Below are 20,589 nucleotides of genomic sequence, written 5' to 3'. Positions count from 1 at the left end.
TAGTGTGAAGCGATGACCATGTATAGTTTCTTGTAGGAAAACGCGCATAGCATAACGTGGCTGGATCTGAGGACGTAAGTATACAAAGCTGCTTATGCGAATCAACTGCATTATCAGAGTTTCTCGACGATGTAAAGACAGAGAAATACGCAGCTATCATCTGTGTCATGTCTTCATACTCTTGGCTATGGAGCTGAATAATGTCGATTACCAAGCTCGCTGCCCACAAACCCCGAATTCATCACTATGACTTTCGAGAATATCATAAAAAACCCCAGAATTTGTATATAAAACCAACGCAGAGATGTGACATCAACTCCTCCCGACAAAAACAAGACAAAACCCATTTCACCCACTGCCACAATCCCAACTCCTCACCTTCACCCTCGCATTCCCCACCCCCCAAGATGCCCTCCTCGCCCTCAAAAACACAAAGACACCACCAAACTACTCCCTCGGCACCCACCTCCAAGCCCCAAACACCCTTCAACTAACCTCCGAACACCCTGACATCCACTCCGCCACCTCCTCGCTCACAAACACCCCCTACCTACCCAACATGCTCTCCACTCTCAGCCAACCCCCAAAAACAACCCACATCGCCTTCTCCCACGGCGTCCCGATATTCAGCTCCCAAGGCGCAATGGCCTCGCCCCTGCTCGAATTCGTCAAAGTTTCCTTTCCAGCTGCGCGCGCCACGCCCGACTTCCGCACGGGCATCGAGCGCGAATTCCGGGTTTTCGACGAGAAATGCTTAGCGGTTGCGAGGGGGAACGGGGGTGTGGCGTTTGGGTGGGGGGTTGAAGAGGAAGAGCACGAGGGTGGTGAGGGGGGCAAGGTGGTGGGGTTTTTTGTGGTGAGGGGGTGGGAGGGGATGGGGTGTTTTGAGGAACTGGTTACTATGAATGAGTTTAAGGGGGCAATCGAGGGGTTGAAGGGGTGGGGGGCGCCGACGGAGATGTGGTTTGTGCAGAGGGAGGGGTAGAGTGGGAGATGTGGAATGGGTAGACTGATGTGCTTCTTACCTCAGATATTTGATTTTATTCGGATCTTGATGTTTGTTCTAGGCCAAGGTGGAAGTGATCCTCTATTGATACAAATGCCCCTCGATCGGAGGCTCAACTGGAAAACTCGTAAAACAGCAATGCCCGACATTCTCATCTCGAGTAAATTCCCCGTCATTTTCATGACTAACCGCGCCCCATTGCACAGGCAGGACACTGGCATCGCTATCTTCCTTTGGCGGATGGCACGCAGCACTGATCGCCGCCGAGTTGCTAGCCGCCAGAGGCATGCCTGATGGGAAACTTATCCTACTGATAGCAATGCCAGATCCCCCAACAACAGTCGCAACCGCCATTGTCAGCATGATAGGAACGGGCGAGTATCCACATGTCGAGATATGATCCTTGACCTGTCGTGTGAACATGTCAGTAACGGAAATCTGTACCTTGAACAGACTTTGCGAGGCGAGCCAGTGGAAGAGTCCAGACACCAGCGTCACTGGTATTGCGTAGCGGTACGGCACGCCGAGCCAGTATGTATGGCGCTGCTGGCCCACAGGCGATGTGACGCGCAAGGGCTTGCGCTGAACACTGTAACTCGCCCATTCCGACGAGATGAACATGGTTGTGTAGAGCGCGTTGAAAGCGAGATACATGTAAGAAAGGAGCGCTTGGGGCGTATTGGCGAGGAGCACGCCGCCCATGAGCGATGTGTCAAAGTTGAGTAGGTTGTTGCCCTGTATGGTGCCAAATCCAGTTTCCCACAATTTTTTCGGGTCCCGGGGCATGTTTTTCAATGCTAGCACTGTTAGGGGAATGCCCGCTATGAACAAGACGCTGTAACTGTAGAGGGACTGAAATAAGTTTGTTTGTTTCAAGAGGGCGAAGAGTAGACTTACGACCAGTACGTAGCAACCCATCTCCTTTCGCTAGGCGCCATTGCCCATTTACGTCTTCTTGACCTGAACCTTCTGCGATCTCTTTTCATTGCAATATCTGAGTTGCCCATGGCCCATTCGTTCCAATCCCACCACAACTCAACATGACGCCGGGTTTGCAGACAGCGTCCGCTCGTCGAGGGATCCGGGTTGTCAAGAAAACTGGCAATGGCATCCCCAATGGTTACGAATGCGCCATGGCCTCCACATTTCCAGAGGGCAATGGCCATGCAAGTGGCTTTGACCAGGTTGGATATGATTACCAGAATCGCAATCGCGAAGCTGAATTGTAGCTCGCAGAACTCTTCGACCTGTTCAACTAGACAGTATGATAGATCGCTTCCGTACGGCTTCCATTGCGACCTATCTCGTGGGATCTCGCTTTCGTCATCCGGATCACCTAAACAATACAGTTTCATTAGCATTATTCTTGGATTCATATACGCATGTGGTATCGCTTACATCCAGTTGATGTGTGCGACTGACACCGCCATAAATTAGATGGGTATCTGCGCGGTGAGCTTGGAAAGGGGAGGGTAGCATTGAAGTCCACTCGGTGGTACGTGCCATTCCGGTCGTCAAGGATCGATGAATCGTTTGTGATTTGTGCCCATTCAAACCCTCCCCCTTCTAATCGGCGGAGTTCCGATTTTCCGGGGTTTTTCCATACTGTTGGCTGTGCTTGGACCAGGTAGACATTACCAACGTCTGAAACGTAGTGATTACCGTACTTGCTGAAGCACTCCGCTGCAGTCATGTTCTGGTACTTGGGTACAGTAGTCCCATTGCTCAGTTTCACTGTATCGTCAAGCTGGACGCGATACTGTTCGAACTCTCTTATCCAGATTTTGTTCTGCAAACTACTCTCGAGCGCTAAATCGTCGAAATTTTCAAGATTATACTCTCCCCCTTGAATCCAGTCTTCCATAGTAGGGACAACAGAATATTCATTTGCCTGGAGCTGTGTGAAAACGACCGAGTTGAACAGGAGATGCAATGGTACCGATGATAGGAATAGAAACATGTAGATGATGACGCGTTCTCGCCGGATATACCGCAAATTGCGGAAATTCGGGACACCAATATGCAGCCAACGACGCTGAGCGTGGGCGCGATCGACGTCTTCTCTGTTCGGGGCTGCGAGGACTTGCATAACGTAGTTGCTACCGCACAGTAGCATGGTACTGAGAACCTTGCTGCATCGTAAGCAAGATAGTCTCAGATGCGAACAGATAGCTTACATTGACAAGCAGGTGTATCCTGACATTCAGGTTTCGGACAACCGTACAGTTTCCGCGATACATTGTGCCGATAGCACCATTGGCCTGAAAACTAGGATTTGCCCAAACCCAGATGGTGATGCCGAGGTTGAAGACGAAGACAACGACGGCTCCGATCAATGAGATGAGTGCGCCGGTACGCCATCCGGAGAGAAGAAATTTCTTTTCAGGCAACTTTTCGCGATGACCGCTGTGTTTTTGAAGGAGATTGTCGCTATCATCTGATTGGTCGGTGGTCTTCGCAGAATGGAGTAACTCTATGAGAGATGGGCTGCGTTGACTGTCAATAGTATAGTCATCGCTGCTTCGGATACTCGAAGACCCTTGTCTGAATTATTGTTTAGAGAGCGCTGAGACTGTGAGGCAACATTCAAAGCCTTACCGATGCCCATGAGGCTGGAGTAGCTCGATTTCATTAGAATCTCTACCACCATCAGTTGCGCGACGTAGCGATTCGTACATTACCACTTTGTGACGCAGAGCAAGACCAAGTTCATTGATGGACGTCTGACTATGGTCGGGATGTCTGGGGTAGGTAATACTAAAGCGAAAGTTTGTCAAGTCAAGCTGGGCTACTTGTGAATCAGGCCACCAGTGGGGGCCGATACCCAGCATGATCTGCGTCATGCTTCGAAGTTGCACAGCCAGTCGTGTGCGAGGGTGTCAAATCTGGAGGGTTGAGTACGCCTTGCCTAGGTAGAATATCGCCACCAAGCCCCTCAGTGGCTGATTGGGTAAAGTCATCATTGGCAGTGTCAGAAGGCGTCCACCGCAGCGAATCGTGCAACAACGATAGGTCACATTTTTCAACCACCCTCAACATCCTATCCGATCATCCTGAAGGCTGTACATGATTGACTTGATGAACCTAGTATAGAACCCTAAGCCATACATTTAAGCCACTCCCAGCATTTCATCTGAACATGTCCTATATCTGCAACGGTCAAAATACGCGCGAAAGCAATCAGTTAAAATCCAGTTTCTTGAGAATAGAAGAAAACATTGTTCTTAAAACAATGCACAGAATAGAAAGTAAAAAGTGAAATGTTAGAGCAAAAAATCGCCAGAAAATTGTGCGAAATAGTTGTAGACTCGCCTGCATCAGTGCAGACGAGGACATATCGATGTAGTTCGGCCCCATGTATAAAGTACCACCCCTACTTGCCTGTACTCTACCCACATCTACCTGTAGGCAATCTTGAAGGAAGACGTCTCAGCAACGTCATAATCCTGTGGTTGGTCTGGATCACCAAAGATATGCAGCGCTGAAACACGGAACTTGTAGGTACCTGCTGGTACAAATGATTTATCATCAAGCTGGCCGTTCCACGTGTAGGGAAAAAAATCACGGCTAGTGTAATTGAACGGTGAGTCCACGGCGTGACCAAGATTGACTTGCTGTTTGCTGGTTGACACGATTTGAATGTTAAGTAGCGGGGATCCAAAAACAAAGTCAACAGCAGCAACTGGAAGGTCATCGGTGATGAGATTGATATCTGCGATATCCACCTGTGGGAACATGAAAGTCGAGTTGGTATTATTGAAGGGCGGATAGTCGGGACCACTATTGGCGTTTGATAGGTACGTTCCGTTCATAACAGTTACAGCACTAAGGTCCCCCGCAATGCCTTGGTAAGGGATAGATAGCTTCTCGCCGTTTGTACCGTTAATCCGGATGTACCCTCCGTACACTGGGAGTTGAGAGATAGAAACTGCCGGAGGTGTAACCTTAACAGAGACTGTAGCTTTTCCACCTGCAGGGATAGTAACGTGATAGTCGCTTAGGTCCACTTTTGCGAAGGAGTTGTCGAGCTTGGGGGACGTAGCTGGCCTGATACTATCATTGAACGTGTAAGCAGTAGCGGCGTTCATAACGTCTAGCTCATAGGTGACTTCCTTATCCTCAGTATTAGAAATAGTAAAGGTTTTACTCGTTAAGCGAATGGTATCGTTAAAAGCAAGACTCGGGCGGCTTAATACTGTGGTTGCATAGGCTGCATCATAAGCTTGAACCAGTCCAGCTCCTTGTTGCGCGGGAGGCGCAATTAAAGAGCTTCCATTGGATGGAACAGGCTTAGCTGTACTAGCAAGTAAATTTTGAAGCTCAACTGGGTCGAAGGTGTTCCGTACGTTTGATAGAAGGGCGTAGATACCAGCAACAAGTGGGCAGGCCATGGAGGTACCAGACAAAACGGCGTAAGAACCCAAGGCAACAGGCCACGTTGATAGGATTAACCCACCTGGGGCACCAAATGAAGGCGTTAGCTCGCTTTCAAAAGAAGGTCCCCAAGAAGTATAGGAGCTTAGAAGTCCGCCAAGTATGTCATTAGGTGGCTGTTCAAGCGTGACTGGGCTAGTGGCGAAATCGGTGAGATCTAAAGTGACAACCGATCCGGCGGCCAGAGCCGCGAACCACTTGGCGCCTACCGTGGAAGAGACTGTACCCACACCTAGGAAGCCTGGATATGGCCCAAAACTGGGGTTTAGTAAGTTAGTACCCGGTTTTGCTGAAAGCATGATGTAATGGGCCCCGAGACCAATAGCGGAATACGCATTTTGGCCAATACACCCATCGTAAGGGAGAAGAACAACTTTTCCAGAAAGGTCCGTCGTGTTATCAGCAAAAGGTCCGCAACCATCCGTAGTCTTATTGGGGCTGAATGATGGAGTCCAGAGCGGTATCACACCGGCACCTGTCCAATTGCCTGGGTCGCCTACAGCCCATTGAAGGCCCTGCTTTGTGTCGTTCGAAATCGAATAAGAGGACTGCGTCAACAATACAGGCGACAAAGTATTCTCATAAGAAGCAATAGCAGCAACACCCTTTGCTCCAGCCGGGGAACTTGCGTAAAACAATCCTTGGTCACCGTCGTTCCCAGCGGCGGCGGTAATAATGACCCCCTTGGCAACGATTCGGGAGGCAATTACTTCAAGCAAAGTCTCGCTCCATCCGCTACTTTCTCCAAGAGAAGCAGTAATGATATTAGCTCCATCTTGCTGTGCGCGCAGGAAGGCAGCTGAGAGAATGTCATCAGTAGTGGAACCTTCGCAACCGAAGACCCGGTATGCTGCTAGTTTGACGCCCTAAGATAGATCCATTAGAAGACTTGTCTCATAGTCCATTGAGAAGCCCTTACAGGTGCAGCCCCTATGAAACCATATTTATTTTCTTGGGCGGCGATGATACCAGCCACGTGTGTACCATGTCCCTAATTGAAGTTCAGCCTATGAACGCAGCTCTCGAGGAAAGGGCATATACAAAACAATCCATTGGATCGTCATCGGGAGCAGGGGTGTTAGTGCCGTTATACGCATCACCGACAAAATCATAACCGCCGATAACTAAGCAATCGGGTCCAAGGCATTTACCGAGGGCTGGGTGGGAATAGTCAATCTAGGTTAAAGTTAGTAGTTGTATATTGAGCACGTACAGTAGAGTCTTGAGCATCCCGATCCATTGGCAAGGGATCAACGCCAGCCTGGCCGAGGCACGAGGTTAAGATGATCTTTGAGACATTGGAAACACTTGTACGGCGGGGCTGGGCCTCTTCAGTTGAAAGAGCCTGCTCATACTGCTGGCTCTAACTATAGCACTTACTCCAGTGTCAACAACTGCGATTTGAACTCCTTTACCAGTGATGCCCTTTGCGTGTAACTTGTCGACTTGGGTCATAACGTGGGGCGAGTATGTCTGATTGCCTTGGAAGTTTCTGGCCACGAGTCGGGATGAGTCTGCTAACTCAGGTGATCCAACGCTTCCGATCTCTGGGTTATGCAAAGAATAAATCGTGTTGCGCCAGACGTTCTTGATGGCTGAATGCGAAAGCAAAGTAGACATGTGTTCATCAGAGGATTTATCGTTGTTGAACCTGACAGTAGCGCCCTTGAACAGATCGTAGTCCAAGTCAAGCACCTTGACAACGTCAAGTTTCTGGAGCACGGATGAAAGTAGCTGGGAACATTTAGCATGATTCATTCATTTTTCTGATTGAGCATTACCCCGACGCTGGAATCTTGGTATTCAATAATAAAAGAACCTGGCACAACTTGTTGCTGTTGTAATCCAGCAACAGTGCCCAGCAGCAGTGGTAAAAGGTATGATTTCCAACCCATGATGAACACTATGAGAAAACAAGTAAGAAATTAGATAAGAATGAGCGGGCACACACCAAAGGCGTGTAGAACAAAAGAGCGTTAGTAGTTCAAAACCATGTGGCCTGTGAAGTAAGGGCAACTGGGGACATATGTACTCGATCAAATAAATCCCTTGAAAAAACTCTACCGGGTTATATTGAACGATCCTTCACGGCAATAAGACGGAAATTTGTAGGTGATCTCCTGGGGACATAGTGCTGATGTAGCATGTGCCATATTGTATATATCTTATATCTTCCCGGGCCTTGAAACATTGATTTTGGGGAGAAGATTTGCATCAACACTATGCATTAAGGAAACTGAAGTTGTTGAGGTAGGCTTGGCCTGCTTGAATTGAAAAAGGGGCCCCAGATATACGACTACATGTAAGCGCTAGCACTGATGTGTTGGATCATACTGTGTGATATATGGCAAAATTGGTTTATGTGGGTCCGCTAGCAAGGGGGCGATACAGACTGGGGTAGAGAGTAAGAGCTATACTACTTAGAATCGTCATTATGAAGAATAGGGTGATATCTTTCTGTAACCAATGACCTGAAGAAGAGCGTAATCATCATATCAGCGTCCAAACATGTAGCACGATAACTAATGGTAACAACATGCTGCTTACTGTTCGCAATTGTTGCATGCCTTGTTAGGTCCGATAGCGAAAGTCAGTCTGCGTGCCGCGCATCTCCAAGAGGAAATTCCCGATGTTGATCTCCTGGACGCATGACTGTAACTCCTAGCGTAAAAAGAGGAACAACAACGCATTTTGTAAAGGTATATGTGTAATGTCCATATGAACAACAGATAATCATAAGAAGGAACAGCAGCCAAACTTGATGTATCAACGTACAAAAATCTCTTCCAACAATCTATAAGAGGGCAGCTTGTAGTTTCGCTTAGGGTCAGGGTGCATAAGATATCATCAAGACGTAGCCCTTGCAATTGATCAGCTGAATCAAGTTCTGTAATCCGCCCAGCCGTAATCAGAGGCCTACCAACCAGGGTCCCCGGAAATAATGATCTCCGGATCGTTTCAGCCGCGAAAGAGTGAGAAGAGGAAGAGAAAAGTCTTGAAGCGCTGGTCTTACTTCTACCATATTTGTTCTCCGCCCTGTTTCACTCAAAAACAAAGTCGAGTTCTTTTAAATTACCTATAAGACAAGGCTAACAACGGTCTTACCGTTCGTAGTGAGGATAAGAATAAGGTTATCTTGATTTAGCGAGCCCGATAAAATAAATATCACGTCAGAATCTCTCGCGACAAACTTTGTACACGAGATGTAGCAGCTAAAACGAGTCAGGCTTTGCCAAGATGTTCTGGCCAAGTAACTGGGTGTGAAGGAGGTAATATCAGATAGACAAAAGGAGAGAGAAGGAGCAAAACGGGAAGAACAACAATTATAACGTGTTCCACGGGCGAGCGCCGCACACGGGCGAGCGCCGCACCCCACCAAACTTATACACCTCTACAAGCGCGTAGCTCCACCATGAATTAAATATTCTATTATGTATTAAGACAGTAGATTAAGTACTATCTAAAGTATCTTTCTTACATGTACGTGCATTATAACCAGTCTCTCTACACCTACTATAGCGCGCCAGAGCCTAACGGCTAACACCTAATCGCTCTCCTCCTTAACGCTCTTCATAAGCAATCTGCTAATCAGCCTTACGCTAAGCGAGTAGATCCTCGCTAGCTCCCTTTGTAAGGACTCTACACTTCTGTATCCGCTTTTTCTTACATTTTCTACGCTCTAATACTGCTATATTAGCTCTCTTAAGGCTAGCAATTCGATCGCGCATTAGCTCAGCCGAGAGTATTATTACCTTAGCCCCCTTTTTAAGCTATATAATTAATCGCCGTAATAATTAAAGCTAGTAATAAGCTCTAGTGCTTTCAAACGCGGTCGCTTATTAATGTTAATTAAGCCTCTAGCTCACGTACGTTACTTAGTGTATAAGCTTACTAGAGGGCCTCTATAAGAGCAGCTAGAGAACTAAGCGTACGTAGCTATACGTTAAGCTTTAATAGAATAGCGTCTAGCTAGAGAGAGATAAGGCCTGCGCCTTAAAAAGCTAAGTAGATATTAGCTAGCGTAAAGGATTGATTAAAGGCTATCTTAAACGTTAGTAGAAACTTAAGCTTAGTAATGTAGTTAATATAATAGTAGATTAGGCTCTCTACCTCGCGACTGTACGCGCGCTTTAATAGCGAGAAGTAGCTAACGTTAAGAGGCTAGAGTAGGTAAGACGAGTAAGGCGGTATATAGAGAGTGTATATATTGTTCTTCTAGTAGAACTCTTAGAACTAAAGAGACTAGTAGCTCTCGTGGCTATTAAGAATAAGTAGACGACGTGTACTAATAACGCGAGTCTTTATATAAGCGTTGAAGTGCTTTATCTATATAACGCCTAGCTTATTATTCGTCTAGCTATTATTGTTAACTACGATCACCTAGTCGCGCGGGACTTCTGCCTCCTCATACTAGGTAGATAGGTGGTGCTTACTAGTAAAGATAAGAAATAGTAGGATAGCCTAGCTAGCCGCGTTAATCCTAGCGATAAATGTTACCTACTTATAACTACTTAGCTAAATAGCTTTTAGCTGTATTCTTCTCTCTAACGCTATAATAATAAGCTAAGTTATAATCTTACCTATTATAAAGCTAGCTTCGTTAAAGTTGTAGACGTCTGTTAAGAGTATAGCTCGAGTAGAAGTAATATAAGACTTCCAGTGTCAAGCTTCTTATTGGTTAGTTTTCGCAGATAGAGCGGCAGGGTGCAATATTAAACGTAACGTGCAAGTAGAATAACTCTCTATATTATACTTATACTTAAAACTTAAGTTAAATACATTAAGCTATAAGGGCTTAATGCCTATACTATATACTAAGGAGTAGAAGTAATCGTATACGATCAATATAGTAATTATAGACGATTAAGTAGAAGGCGTAGTTCTAATTAGCTATTAAAGTAATTATATACAATTAATAAAGTAATCGTTAACAATCGCGCCTTAATTAGCTAGATACATCTAATTATATACAATTAGTTATATAACTATAGCACAGTTAAAGGATTACAGTACAGCCTATCCTTTAGATCCTCTAAACTAATTACTTATGAGTAGCTTGCCTTAGATTATAACACTACCTCCTCCCTTCCTAGATTTGTCCTTAAATTACGTAGTTCTACCTAAAGTATATATTAATAACTAAGAGGTTGCCCTATATTATATAGTAAGTAGTAACTATATTATCCTCTTCTTCTTTCTCTTACTAGCGTTGCTTACGTTTAAGCTCTAAAATTTTCTATATAAACTATCTAGCTAAAGTCCCTTATAATTATTATTTTCTATAAGGTATCGTTTACTATGTTATACCTAATTCTTATCTTTATTATACTAAGTATACTTATCTAAGGTAGAAGTATATAAATATATCTTAGAAGTTATTAGACTATACTTATAAAGAGTATTAAAAGAAAGTTAATAATAATAAAAAGTTATTAACTAAAGTTATTTTATAGCTATTATAAAATAAGAAGATATTAAAGTAAACTAAAGAGCGTACGCGTAAGAAGGCGTTATATCTTATATCTAAAATAGAAGAGTTAGGAGAAACTAAGGCAGTAGATAATAGTAATTATCTAGTAGTATTAATTAGTACTACGTTTTCTCTTATAATATAGGCGACGTTAGAGATATTAGATAAGTCTATTACGACCTTAGGCGTCGTAAGCTTAAGTCCTATTTAAAGTGCGTAGTATAATTTTCCTTAGTATATATAGTATTTTATTTATTATTTATTATAAATAATAATTTATCTAGATTAATAGTCTAAGTAAAGTGTTATTTAGTTTTTACTTATAGGTACTTAGTTTAATTCCTACTATTATTGTTATTAATATTTTTAGATTTTTTATTTATAGTTAGATAGGTTAGATTTTAGTTCTTATATATTCTTACTATTAAGGTACCCTAACTATTTAACTAAGTATTTAGTTTTATTTCTTTTTATTTAGTATAAGACAATTCTTTTAACTTTAAATTTATCTTCCTCTTTAAGTTTATAATAGAATATTTTCTATAATAGTGTTTTAGAGTTTACTAGTTCTAATAGTTATATATAAAATTATAAGTATATCTTTATATTAGCTAGTAAGTTAAGCGTATAAGTAACTAGTCTATTTTACTTTAAAATTAAAAATAGTCTAACTTTAACGTAGTCTAGTCTCTTACTTAGACGTTAGGTGCAAAGGTTCTTTATAAGTAAATATACTCTATCCCTCTTTTTTAGCTAAGGTACTATTTTTCTTTTCTTATTCTAATAAAAAATACTTTAGCGTTAAGCCTATTTAAGTAACTCTTATAGTTCTTTATAAATTTTCTTAAGTTATTTAGCTATTATAATAGCTACTTCTATCTTTAAACTTAAATATATTTTAGTAAAGAGATTTAGATATTATCTATAGTTAGCGAAAAATAGTATTTTACTTATTACTTCTAATATTTTATTATTATATACTATTTATACTATAAATAGTAGTTATACTTAATTATCTTACTAATAATTAGCGTAAATCCTAAGGTATATCTTTATTATTTAGTTTATTTATTCTATTTATCTATTAGTTTATAGGTAGTAAGCTATTAATAGCTTTCTCTTAGTCTTTATTATTATAAGTAATATTATCTAAAAGTTAGATATAAATAGTTTATCTCTATTACTAATAATTAACTTTAGTATTTTATAATATTAAATAATCTAGTTATAGATAATATATACTAGGTCTACTACTATATAGTTATTCTTAAATAATATATACTTTACTTACTTTATAAAGTAATCTACTATAATAAGTATTATATTATAGGTAACTTTAGTTATTAGATCCTTTAAAGCTAATAATTCTATAATAAAATTTATAGAAATATCTATCTATAGTTCTTATAATAGTTCTAAAGTTTATATCTTTCTATATAGTATATATATACTATACTTATTTTTTTAGTATTCTACGTATTTAGTAATATATACTATAACTTTATCTTTTATACTCTTAAATTAGTAATTATATTAAATAAGTTTTATTATTTTAGTAATTCTTAAATATCTATATATAAGATTATTATAATATTCTTTAATAATAGTTTATTATACTTCTTTAAGTATATTATTCTTAATTTTTATAATAATGCTAAGTTTATATATAAGTTTTAGTATTCTATCTTTATTAGTCCTAAGTATAAGTCTATTAACTATTATCTTAGTTCCTATAATATTATATTATTAACTAAGAGTGTTAGCTCTTCTATTTTCTTTTCTTAGTATATAGATAATCTTAAACTTATATTATCCTAGTAGTTTAGTTTATCTAGTCTATCTTTAGTTAAGTACCTTTATTATTATAAAGTATACTAGGTTCTTATAGTCTATATAGATTATAAGTTCTAAGTAGCTTTTTATATATACTCTTTAGTACTATAAATATACTATAATAGCTAGTAGTTCCTTATTATATATATTATATTATTCTTTTAGTTCTAAGAACTTTCTTAAATAGTATATTACTAGGTACTATTTATTATTAATAAGTATACTAGTATAGCCTCCTAGAGCTAAATCTAATATATTTATTTTAATCTTTATTAGTATGCTTAAGGTAAATATTCTAAAGTATAGTAGTATAATATATATTATTTTAAGCTTATTAAAGACTTTATCTACTTCTTTACTTTATATAAATAGCGTATTCTTACGCGTAAGTTATATTATTAGTATTATAATCTTTAAGAAGTCTTAAATAAATTACTAGTTAAAGTTTATAAATTTTAAGAATAATTAGATCTCTATAACTATAGTTAGTATTAGCTAGTTCTTAATAACTTAAATCTTCTCTTTACTTATTTATACTTTATTAACTCCTACTATATAGCTTAAGAAGTTAACTTTAGTCTTATAGAATTTATACTTCTTTAGCTTAAGTTTAAGGCTATATTTATTTAAAGCCTTAAGTACTATCTTTATATATCTTATATAATCCTTCTTATCTTCTAAATAAATAAGAATATTATTTAAGTAGGTAATAATAAATATATCTAAGTATAGCCTAAGTATATTATTAATAAGTTCTTAGAATATTACTAAAGTATTTATAAGCCTAAATAGTATAACTATATACTTATAATATTTATATTAAGTTTTAAATACTATTTTCTATTCTTTACTTTTCTTTATTCTAATAAAGTAGTATTTATTTTAGAGATCTAATACTATAAAGATCTTTATATAAGATAATTAATCTCTAAGCTCTATAATATTTAGTAATAAATATTAATTCTTTACTATAATATTATTAAGTTACTAATAATTAATATATAGTTAATCTATATTATCCTTCTTTAGTATAAATATAATTAAATATTCTACTAGTAACTTTAATAGTTATATATATCTCTTAGCTAGACTCTTATTAATACACTCTTTTAGTACTTTAAGCTCTCTTTCTAATAGTTAATATATAAGCCTAAAAGTTAGTATCTTTTCTTCTTATAGAACTATCTTATAATTCTAAGATTTATACTTTAGTAATACTATTTTATCTACTACTTTCTAAAATAAATATTTATATTCTTTATATTATTTAAGGAACTCTAGAGTTATATTATTCTCTCTTTCTCTTACTTTATAATCTATTAGCTTAGTTTTAGTATTTATAGAGTATAGCTTTCTATTTTAAAAACTACCTTTTAAGTACGCTCTCTTTTTAGCGTTATTATACTACTTAGTAATATTACTCTTATTTACTATTAAATTCTACTAATATATAAGCTAGCTTATAGTTACGTTTATTTTATAGTACTTAAATTAAAATACTTTTAACTTTTAGTTAATTTATAAGTTATATTTCTTAAGCTATAAAAGTTCTAAAATAATATTATAAGTAGCTAGTCTAATAATGTCTAGGTTAATCTCCTCTATATACTCTTAGATACTAAGTGTTACTTTTCTAACTTTATATATAATCTTATTTTTATTTAATATTAGCTTACTATTAGCTATATATAGTAGATATAGCTATTATTTCTATTATACCTTAAGTCTAGCTTAGGCTATTATATATACTAAAATATAGTTTACCTATAATTCTAAATCTACTAGTACCTATATCTATATTTTATTAAGCTTTATCTTAAGCTTTATTAATTCTAGAAGTTTTAGTACGTTAATTTCTCTAAAGAGACTTTATTATCTTATTATTAGCTTAAAAAAAACTCTTCTTATTAATATCTATAATAGTCCTTTACTACTATATACTTCTTATATTTATTACTAAGATATATATACTATTAGTCTTTCTTATATTCTATTAAGAGGCTATTTAAATACTATACTTTATATACTATCTATATCTATATAATATTCTAAAAGTCTTCTTATCTTAAAAAGTATATTCTTTCTTACTTATCCTATAGGTATCTTAGATAGCTATTGTTCTTATATTTATACTATAGTTATTTATACTTAAGTATACTTTTAGTATACTATAGGCTTTATCTAGCTTCTCTCTTATTTAAGTAGTAAGTTAGGTAGTAGTTATATATATATATAGTCTATAATATACTTATATAGTTTTTATTTTTTATATTATACTAGTACTATATAAGTTTATAAGAGTTATTCTATCTTTATATCTTCTATACTTAAGTTACCTCTTAGAGTATAAGTCTCTATTTTAACCTCTTAATATTAGCTATAATATATATATATATTAATAATTATTAAGTTATTATAATCTTATAGAAGTTAATATCTAATTATAAGTACTATAGCGTATTATATTTATTAAGTAGTATCTTATTATTATTATAGGCCTTACTAGGTTATCTAAATAGTATAAATAATATATTAATCTATCTATTTACTTCTACTAAGTTATCTCTTAAATAGGTCTTAAGTAAGTCTAGTATTATACTATCTTACTTCTTTATATAAGGCGTTAATAGTCTATTCTCTTCTTAGAATTATACTATCTTCTTATATTTAGATATAAGGGGTTATCCTTTCTTATCTAATATCTTATATTCCTTATTACTAACTAGTTTAGCTTTAAATATATTCTTAGATATAGTTAAAGTTAAGTTATCTAATTTACTAATAACTTCTATATTATCTAAGTAATATTTAATCTCTAGTTAAGTAATAATATTCTATAATTTATTATTATCTAGCTTTAACTTATAGTATAGGACGTTAAGCTATTATTTAACCTTATTCTTACTTATATAGTTATATACTATATAGCCTTTCTTACTATATATATAGTAGTTAATTTTCTTCTTATTATCTTTATTCCTTTTATAGTAAGGCTTACTAGGTCCCTTTCTTTAGTTAATATTATTAAAGTATATAGGTTTATATCTATTAGTTATATATATACTAAGTATCTTAGGCTAATAGCTCTTCTATTACCTCTAGTTAGGCTATAAACGTTAGTAGTATTATTATTAAGGCTAATTATTCCTATTATTATAGTTACGCGTTCTCTAGTTAAATAATTATTCTTTTAATATAAGCTTATATAGCTTATTATTAAGTTAAATAGCTTCTACTATAAGTTTATTAAAAGTAGTAATATTAGCTCTACTTCTTATAAGTTCTCTATATACTATTAGCTTAAGGCCCTATTAGTATATATATATAAGAGTATTATTATCTTATTTAATATTTATTATATACTACTAGAATTAAGTTATATAATTAGTAGTAGACCTAGTCTAGCGTAAGGTCTAAATCTTTTATTCTATAATTAGAGATTCCTTAAAGAGTAAAAAGTTTTATTATATTTTAGCTTTAAAAGTATCCTAGTCTTTAACTAAGTTAGTATTCTTATTATTATTAATAGAGTTATCTATATATTGTTTAATAATAGGGTTAAACTATTTCTTTATATTACTTTAGTAGTAACTAGTAGCTAAGATAACTTTATCTTTTTTATTAATCTTATTACTAGCTTAGTAGAAGTAATAGTTAACTTAGAGAAGCTAGGCTTTAAGTTTATTATAGTCGCTATAGTAAAGGTTAGGCTTATAGGCGTTAGCTATAGTTCCTCTAGTTTAGGAAGTAGCTAAAGTATCTATTATAATATCGCTTATTATAAGAGTATTTAAAGTATTAAGAGTATAGCTTAAGTAGAAGTAATATAAGACTTCTATATTATAAGTAATAAGAAGGATTCTCTTCTTAACGCGGAATAATAAGGTTAAAGACTAACTATATCTACGTTAGAAAGTAACGACTATCGTAGGGTAAGAAGTTACGTAATATATATACTCTCGCTAAGAGCTCTACTCTTAGAGTATAGGGGGCCTTAGGAGAATTATACTTCTAATACTCTTATAAGGAAGAGAGAATAGAGAGTACTAGAATAGAAGTAATAAGGATATAAGAATAGATAGATTTTATTATTTACTCTTATTATAGTTAACTTAAATTATACTTTCTTACTAGTATCTTTACTTAATAAGATTATTACCTATTAGTCTATAGTAATATAGATTAAGTTATCTAACCTTTTATTACTTTTCTATCTAAGTACCTTACTCTACTATCTCGCTAGACAAACTTTATAGAATACTAACGTAAGGCTTATTAGCTATAGTAGTAAACCTAACTAGAGTAGTATAGACCTAAACTCTATATAATACTTTAACTACTTATAGATTTAGTAGACTTAGAAAAACTAATATTAAAACGCCTAATTAAGATTTAAAGATAGCTTATAACTAGGCTTAGTTATAGGTAGGTACTAGTAGACTAGTCTAGAGTTCTAGACTAGTACCTACTCTAGTAATTAATAATAAGATACTAACTCTAAGTAATAATAAGGTAGATAACAACGTATATAACTTATAAGAGTTATAGAATCTTAGGCACTAGGCTATAATCTATATATAGTAGATAGCTAAAATATAAGTAATAATTAATTAGCTTATAAGTTAGCTAATAGCTATACTAAATAAAAAGCCTATTAAGAAACCTAAGATAGTAACCCTAGATAAATATAATAGTAACTAAGAAGAGTTATAAACGTTTCTTACTAATATTAAGTTATACTATAGCTATAATAATATACTAAACAATAAAGAAAAAATACTTATAGCTAATACTTATATAAAGAGAAAAGTAGTAAGCTAGATATAACCTTATATAGAGGACTTTCTAATAGATATTAATAATAAAGGAATAAAGGATAAGACGCGTACTTTATTTAGTAGTTAGGCTAACTTTAAGAAGGAATTAGAACGTATCTTTAAGGAGGTAAATACTAAAAGCTAGGTAGAGAAGGCTATATCTTATCTAAAGTAGACTAAAGTAGTTTTAGCTTATATAGTAGAGTTTAAGTAGCTATAAGCGCGAATTAATTAGAATAATTTAGTACTCTAGATAGTATATAAAGTAGGTCTAAAGGAAAATATTAAGGATAAACTTATACACTATAATAAGCTAAAGAATTTATACTTATTAATTAAGTTAGTAATAAGAATTAATATATAATTATAGAAATAAAAGGAAGTCTAGAAAGAATATAGACTAAGGCTACCCTTTACTAATACTTAAAGGTATTAGAGTAATAAGAATTATAATAGAGATATATATATAACTAGTAAAGTATAAGATAAGTCTAAGGATAAAAATAAGACCTAAGGAAAGTTTAATAATAGTCTTTCTAAGAAAGAACGCTAGAAGCGTTATAATAGTAAGGTATACCTCTACTATAGTATAGTAGGACACTTTTATAAGGACTACCTAAAGAATAAAGTTAAGTAAGAAGTAGTTAAGATTAGGATACTATAGATAGTAATACTATACTTAACTAAGGAGCTAGATAAGACCCTTAGTAACCTAGACTTATATAATAAAGTAAGATAAGCTACTAATAAGGCCTTTAAGCTAGTATAGAAGGTAATAAGACTCTAAGACTTTAAGTAGGATAAACTACTACTAATAGATTAGTAGGTTAAAGAGATAGAGGTACTACGCTGCCTAAGAAACCTATAGTGCTAGATTTATAGAAATACTAAGTACTAAGCTAATAATTATAATATTAAAGGATAAATTATAATTATAGGACCTCGCGTAGAGAAAATTACTTATAGAGCTACTTAGGAATAACCTAAATTTAAGGAATCTAATAATAAAGAGACATCTTAAACGTTTAAGGAATAAATAGAGTAATATAAGCGCCTATATTAGGTTAACTACTTAAGATAGTATAATTATTACTTAAGGAAGTAAGAAGAAACTAAAGATAATAAGAATAATTACTACTATATTAACTTATAGCGTAATAAGTATTAAGTATAGTACTACTAGGTATACTAGCTAGGAGAAAAGGAAGCTTATAAGGAGCTATACTAGATTAACTATATAACTAACTACTAGTTCTATAAGGAATAATAACAGAATGCTTAAAAAGTAGATAACTACTACTATAGTATAATATCTACTAAGAAATATAATATAAAGAACTATAAGATATATAGAGCTATAAGACTAAAAGTTATAATAACTAGAGTACTTAGGTAGGGTTAGAAAAAGTTTAAGAAAGAAAAGAGCTATAAACGACTCTTATAGACGTATTATAGGAAGAGATATACTTTCTACTAATAATAGTTTAAGAATACTTATAGAGTAAATAATTACCTCTATAGTACTCTATTAGTAAATATCTATAAGGTAGATAGTTGCCTAATTTATAGAATAAAGAAGCTAGAGCTAATAAGAGAGGTTATAAAGGAAGATATACTATACTAGAATATCTATTAGAGCTTCTATTATAACGACTAGTATATAATATACTATTCTACTAAGAAAGGCGAAGGCTACTTTCTTAAAAAGAGAAAAGGTAAGTAGATAAAAAACTAAAATACTACTAGAGATAGAGTTATACTAGTAAAGGTAGTCCTAAAATAACTCTTAAGAAAGTATATAAACTAAGAGTGTAAGATTTATAGCTATAGGCTATAGTACTTATAAATAAATATAAGGTAATAGCGCTTATAGATAGTAAGGCTATATAAACTATTATCTTACTCTAAGTAGTAGAAAGGAATAATATACTCTATTAGACTAAGAAGGTGCTAATACGAGTAGTATTAGCTAATAATAGTTCTATAATATATAAGAACGGCTAGATTTAACTTAAGACTAAGGTAGTATTATTACGCCTAGCTAGTTAAGAAAGCTAAATAAAGATTAGTATTATAGATCTTAGTAAGACTAAGATAATAATTAGCTATAACTAGTTATTAGAATATAACTCTACTATTAATTAGTAAAAGAAATTAATATATAGCTAAAAACCTATATATAAGGTTACTAGTATATAATAAGAAATATATCTAATAGATTAACGCGTGAACCTAAATAGGAGATTTAGTATAATTTTACTATATAAGTGTTACACGGGGTTGGGTGCTAATACTTCTCTAGGCTCGATCCGGGTTAGGGCGAGTGAGATGGGGTGAAGAGCTCCGTGAGGTTTGTCTGGCGAGACAGTGGATTGGGGTGCTTTAGTAGAAGGTAACAAAGGTTCGACAAATACCTAATCTATATTGCTATAGACTAACAGGTAGCAATCTTGTTAAGTAAAGTAACTAGTTAAAGTAACTAGTAAGAAAGTACAATTTGAGTTGACCACAACGAGAGTAATAATGAAATCCATCCATCCTTATATCCTCATTGCTTCCAGTCCTGCCATCCCGTCCATCCCATCTTTTCCACTCTTGGCGGGATGTCTGGGATGGACTGCCATCCCAAGGCCCACTGCCATCCCAAGCTTGGCGGGATGTCTTGTCTTGGCGGGATGGCACATCACGTGACTCTGAGCCCCGCAATGCCCATTACCTTTTGACGTGGACGTCCCTAGGCCTTCAGCCATCTCGTCATTTGTTAAGGAGAGGATCCTTCCTGTTACTTGTAACAATAAGATTGCGAGAATTTATATGAAGGACCCTTAAAGAGTAGAAATTATTTAAATATAGTAGGTCGCGACTATAAAAGAAGGACTAGTACTATAGGTTATATTCGTCTATAACGAACTATTACTAGCGATTTTAGTAGAATACTAAATACTAGAGTTTAAGAAACTATTTAAAGAAAATAAAGTAATAGACTTAGTAGAATACTAGAATTAGGATTACGAGATTATCCTAGAAAA

The 20,589-nt window shown here is 35.3% G+C and overlaps 2 protein-coding genes across 2 annotated transcripts; both read right to left on the bottom strand.

The window, feature by feature from the left end:
• Positions 1-1,013: 1,013 nt before the first annotated feature.
• Positions 1,014-3,656, bottom strand: PSV08DRAFT_408608 (uncharacterized protein; the record flags this gene model as incomplete). The annotated part of the gene is made up of 5 exons (XM_014217265.2): positions 1,014-1,847; positions 1,904-2,342; positions 2,405-3,134; positions 3,184-3,550; positions 3,580-3,656. 5 exons carry the CDS (start codon positions 3,654-3,656, stop codon positions 1,088-1,090), a joined length of 2,373 nt encoding a protein of 790 aa, XP_014072740.2. The 3' UTR covers positions 1,014-1,087.
• A 748-nt stretch (positions 3,657-4,404) lies between these two features.
• On the bottom strand, positions 4,405-7,335 carry PSV08DRAFT_175952 (peptidase S8/S53 domain-containing protein; the record flags this gene model as incomplete). Its single annotated transcript, XM_014217259.1, has 5 exons — positions 4,405-6,306; positions 6,360-6,431; positions 6,482-6,616; positions 6,821-7,135; positions 7,222-7,335. 5 exons carry the CDS (start codon positions 7,333-7,335, stop codon positions 4,405-4,407), a joined length of 2,538 nt encoding a protein of 845 aa, XP_014072734.1.
• Positions 7,336-20,589: the final 13,254 nt, after the last annotated feature.

This window comes from Bipolaris maydis (genome assembly GCF_028858645.1).
Source record: "Bipolaris maydis strain C4 unplaced genomic scaffold PSV08scaffold_4, whole genome shotgun sequence".
Taxonomy (NCBI): domain Eukaryota; kingdom Fungi; phylum Ascomycota; class Dothideomycetes; order Pleosporales; family Pleosporaceae; genus Bipolaris; species Bipolaris maydis.
This window is presented reverse-complemented; position numbering and strand designations above follow the sequence as displayed.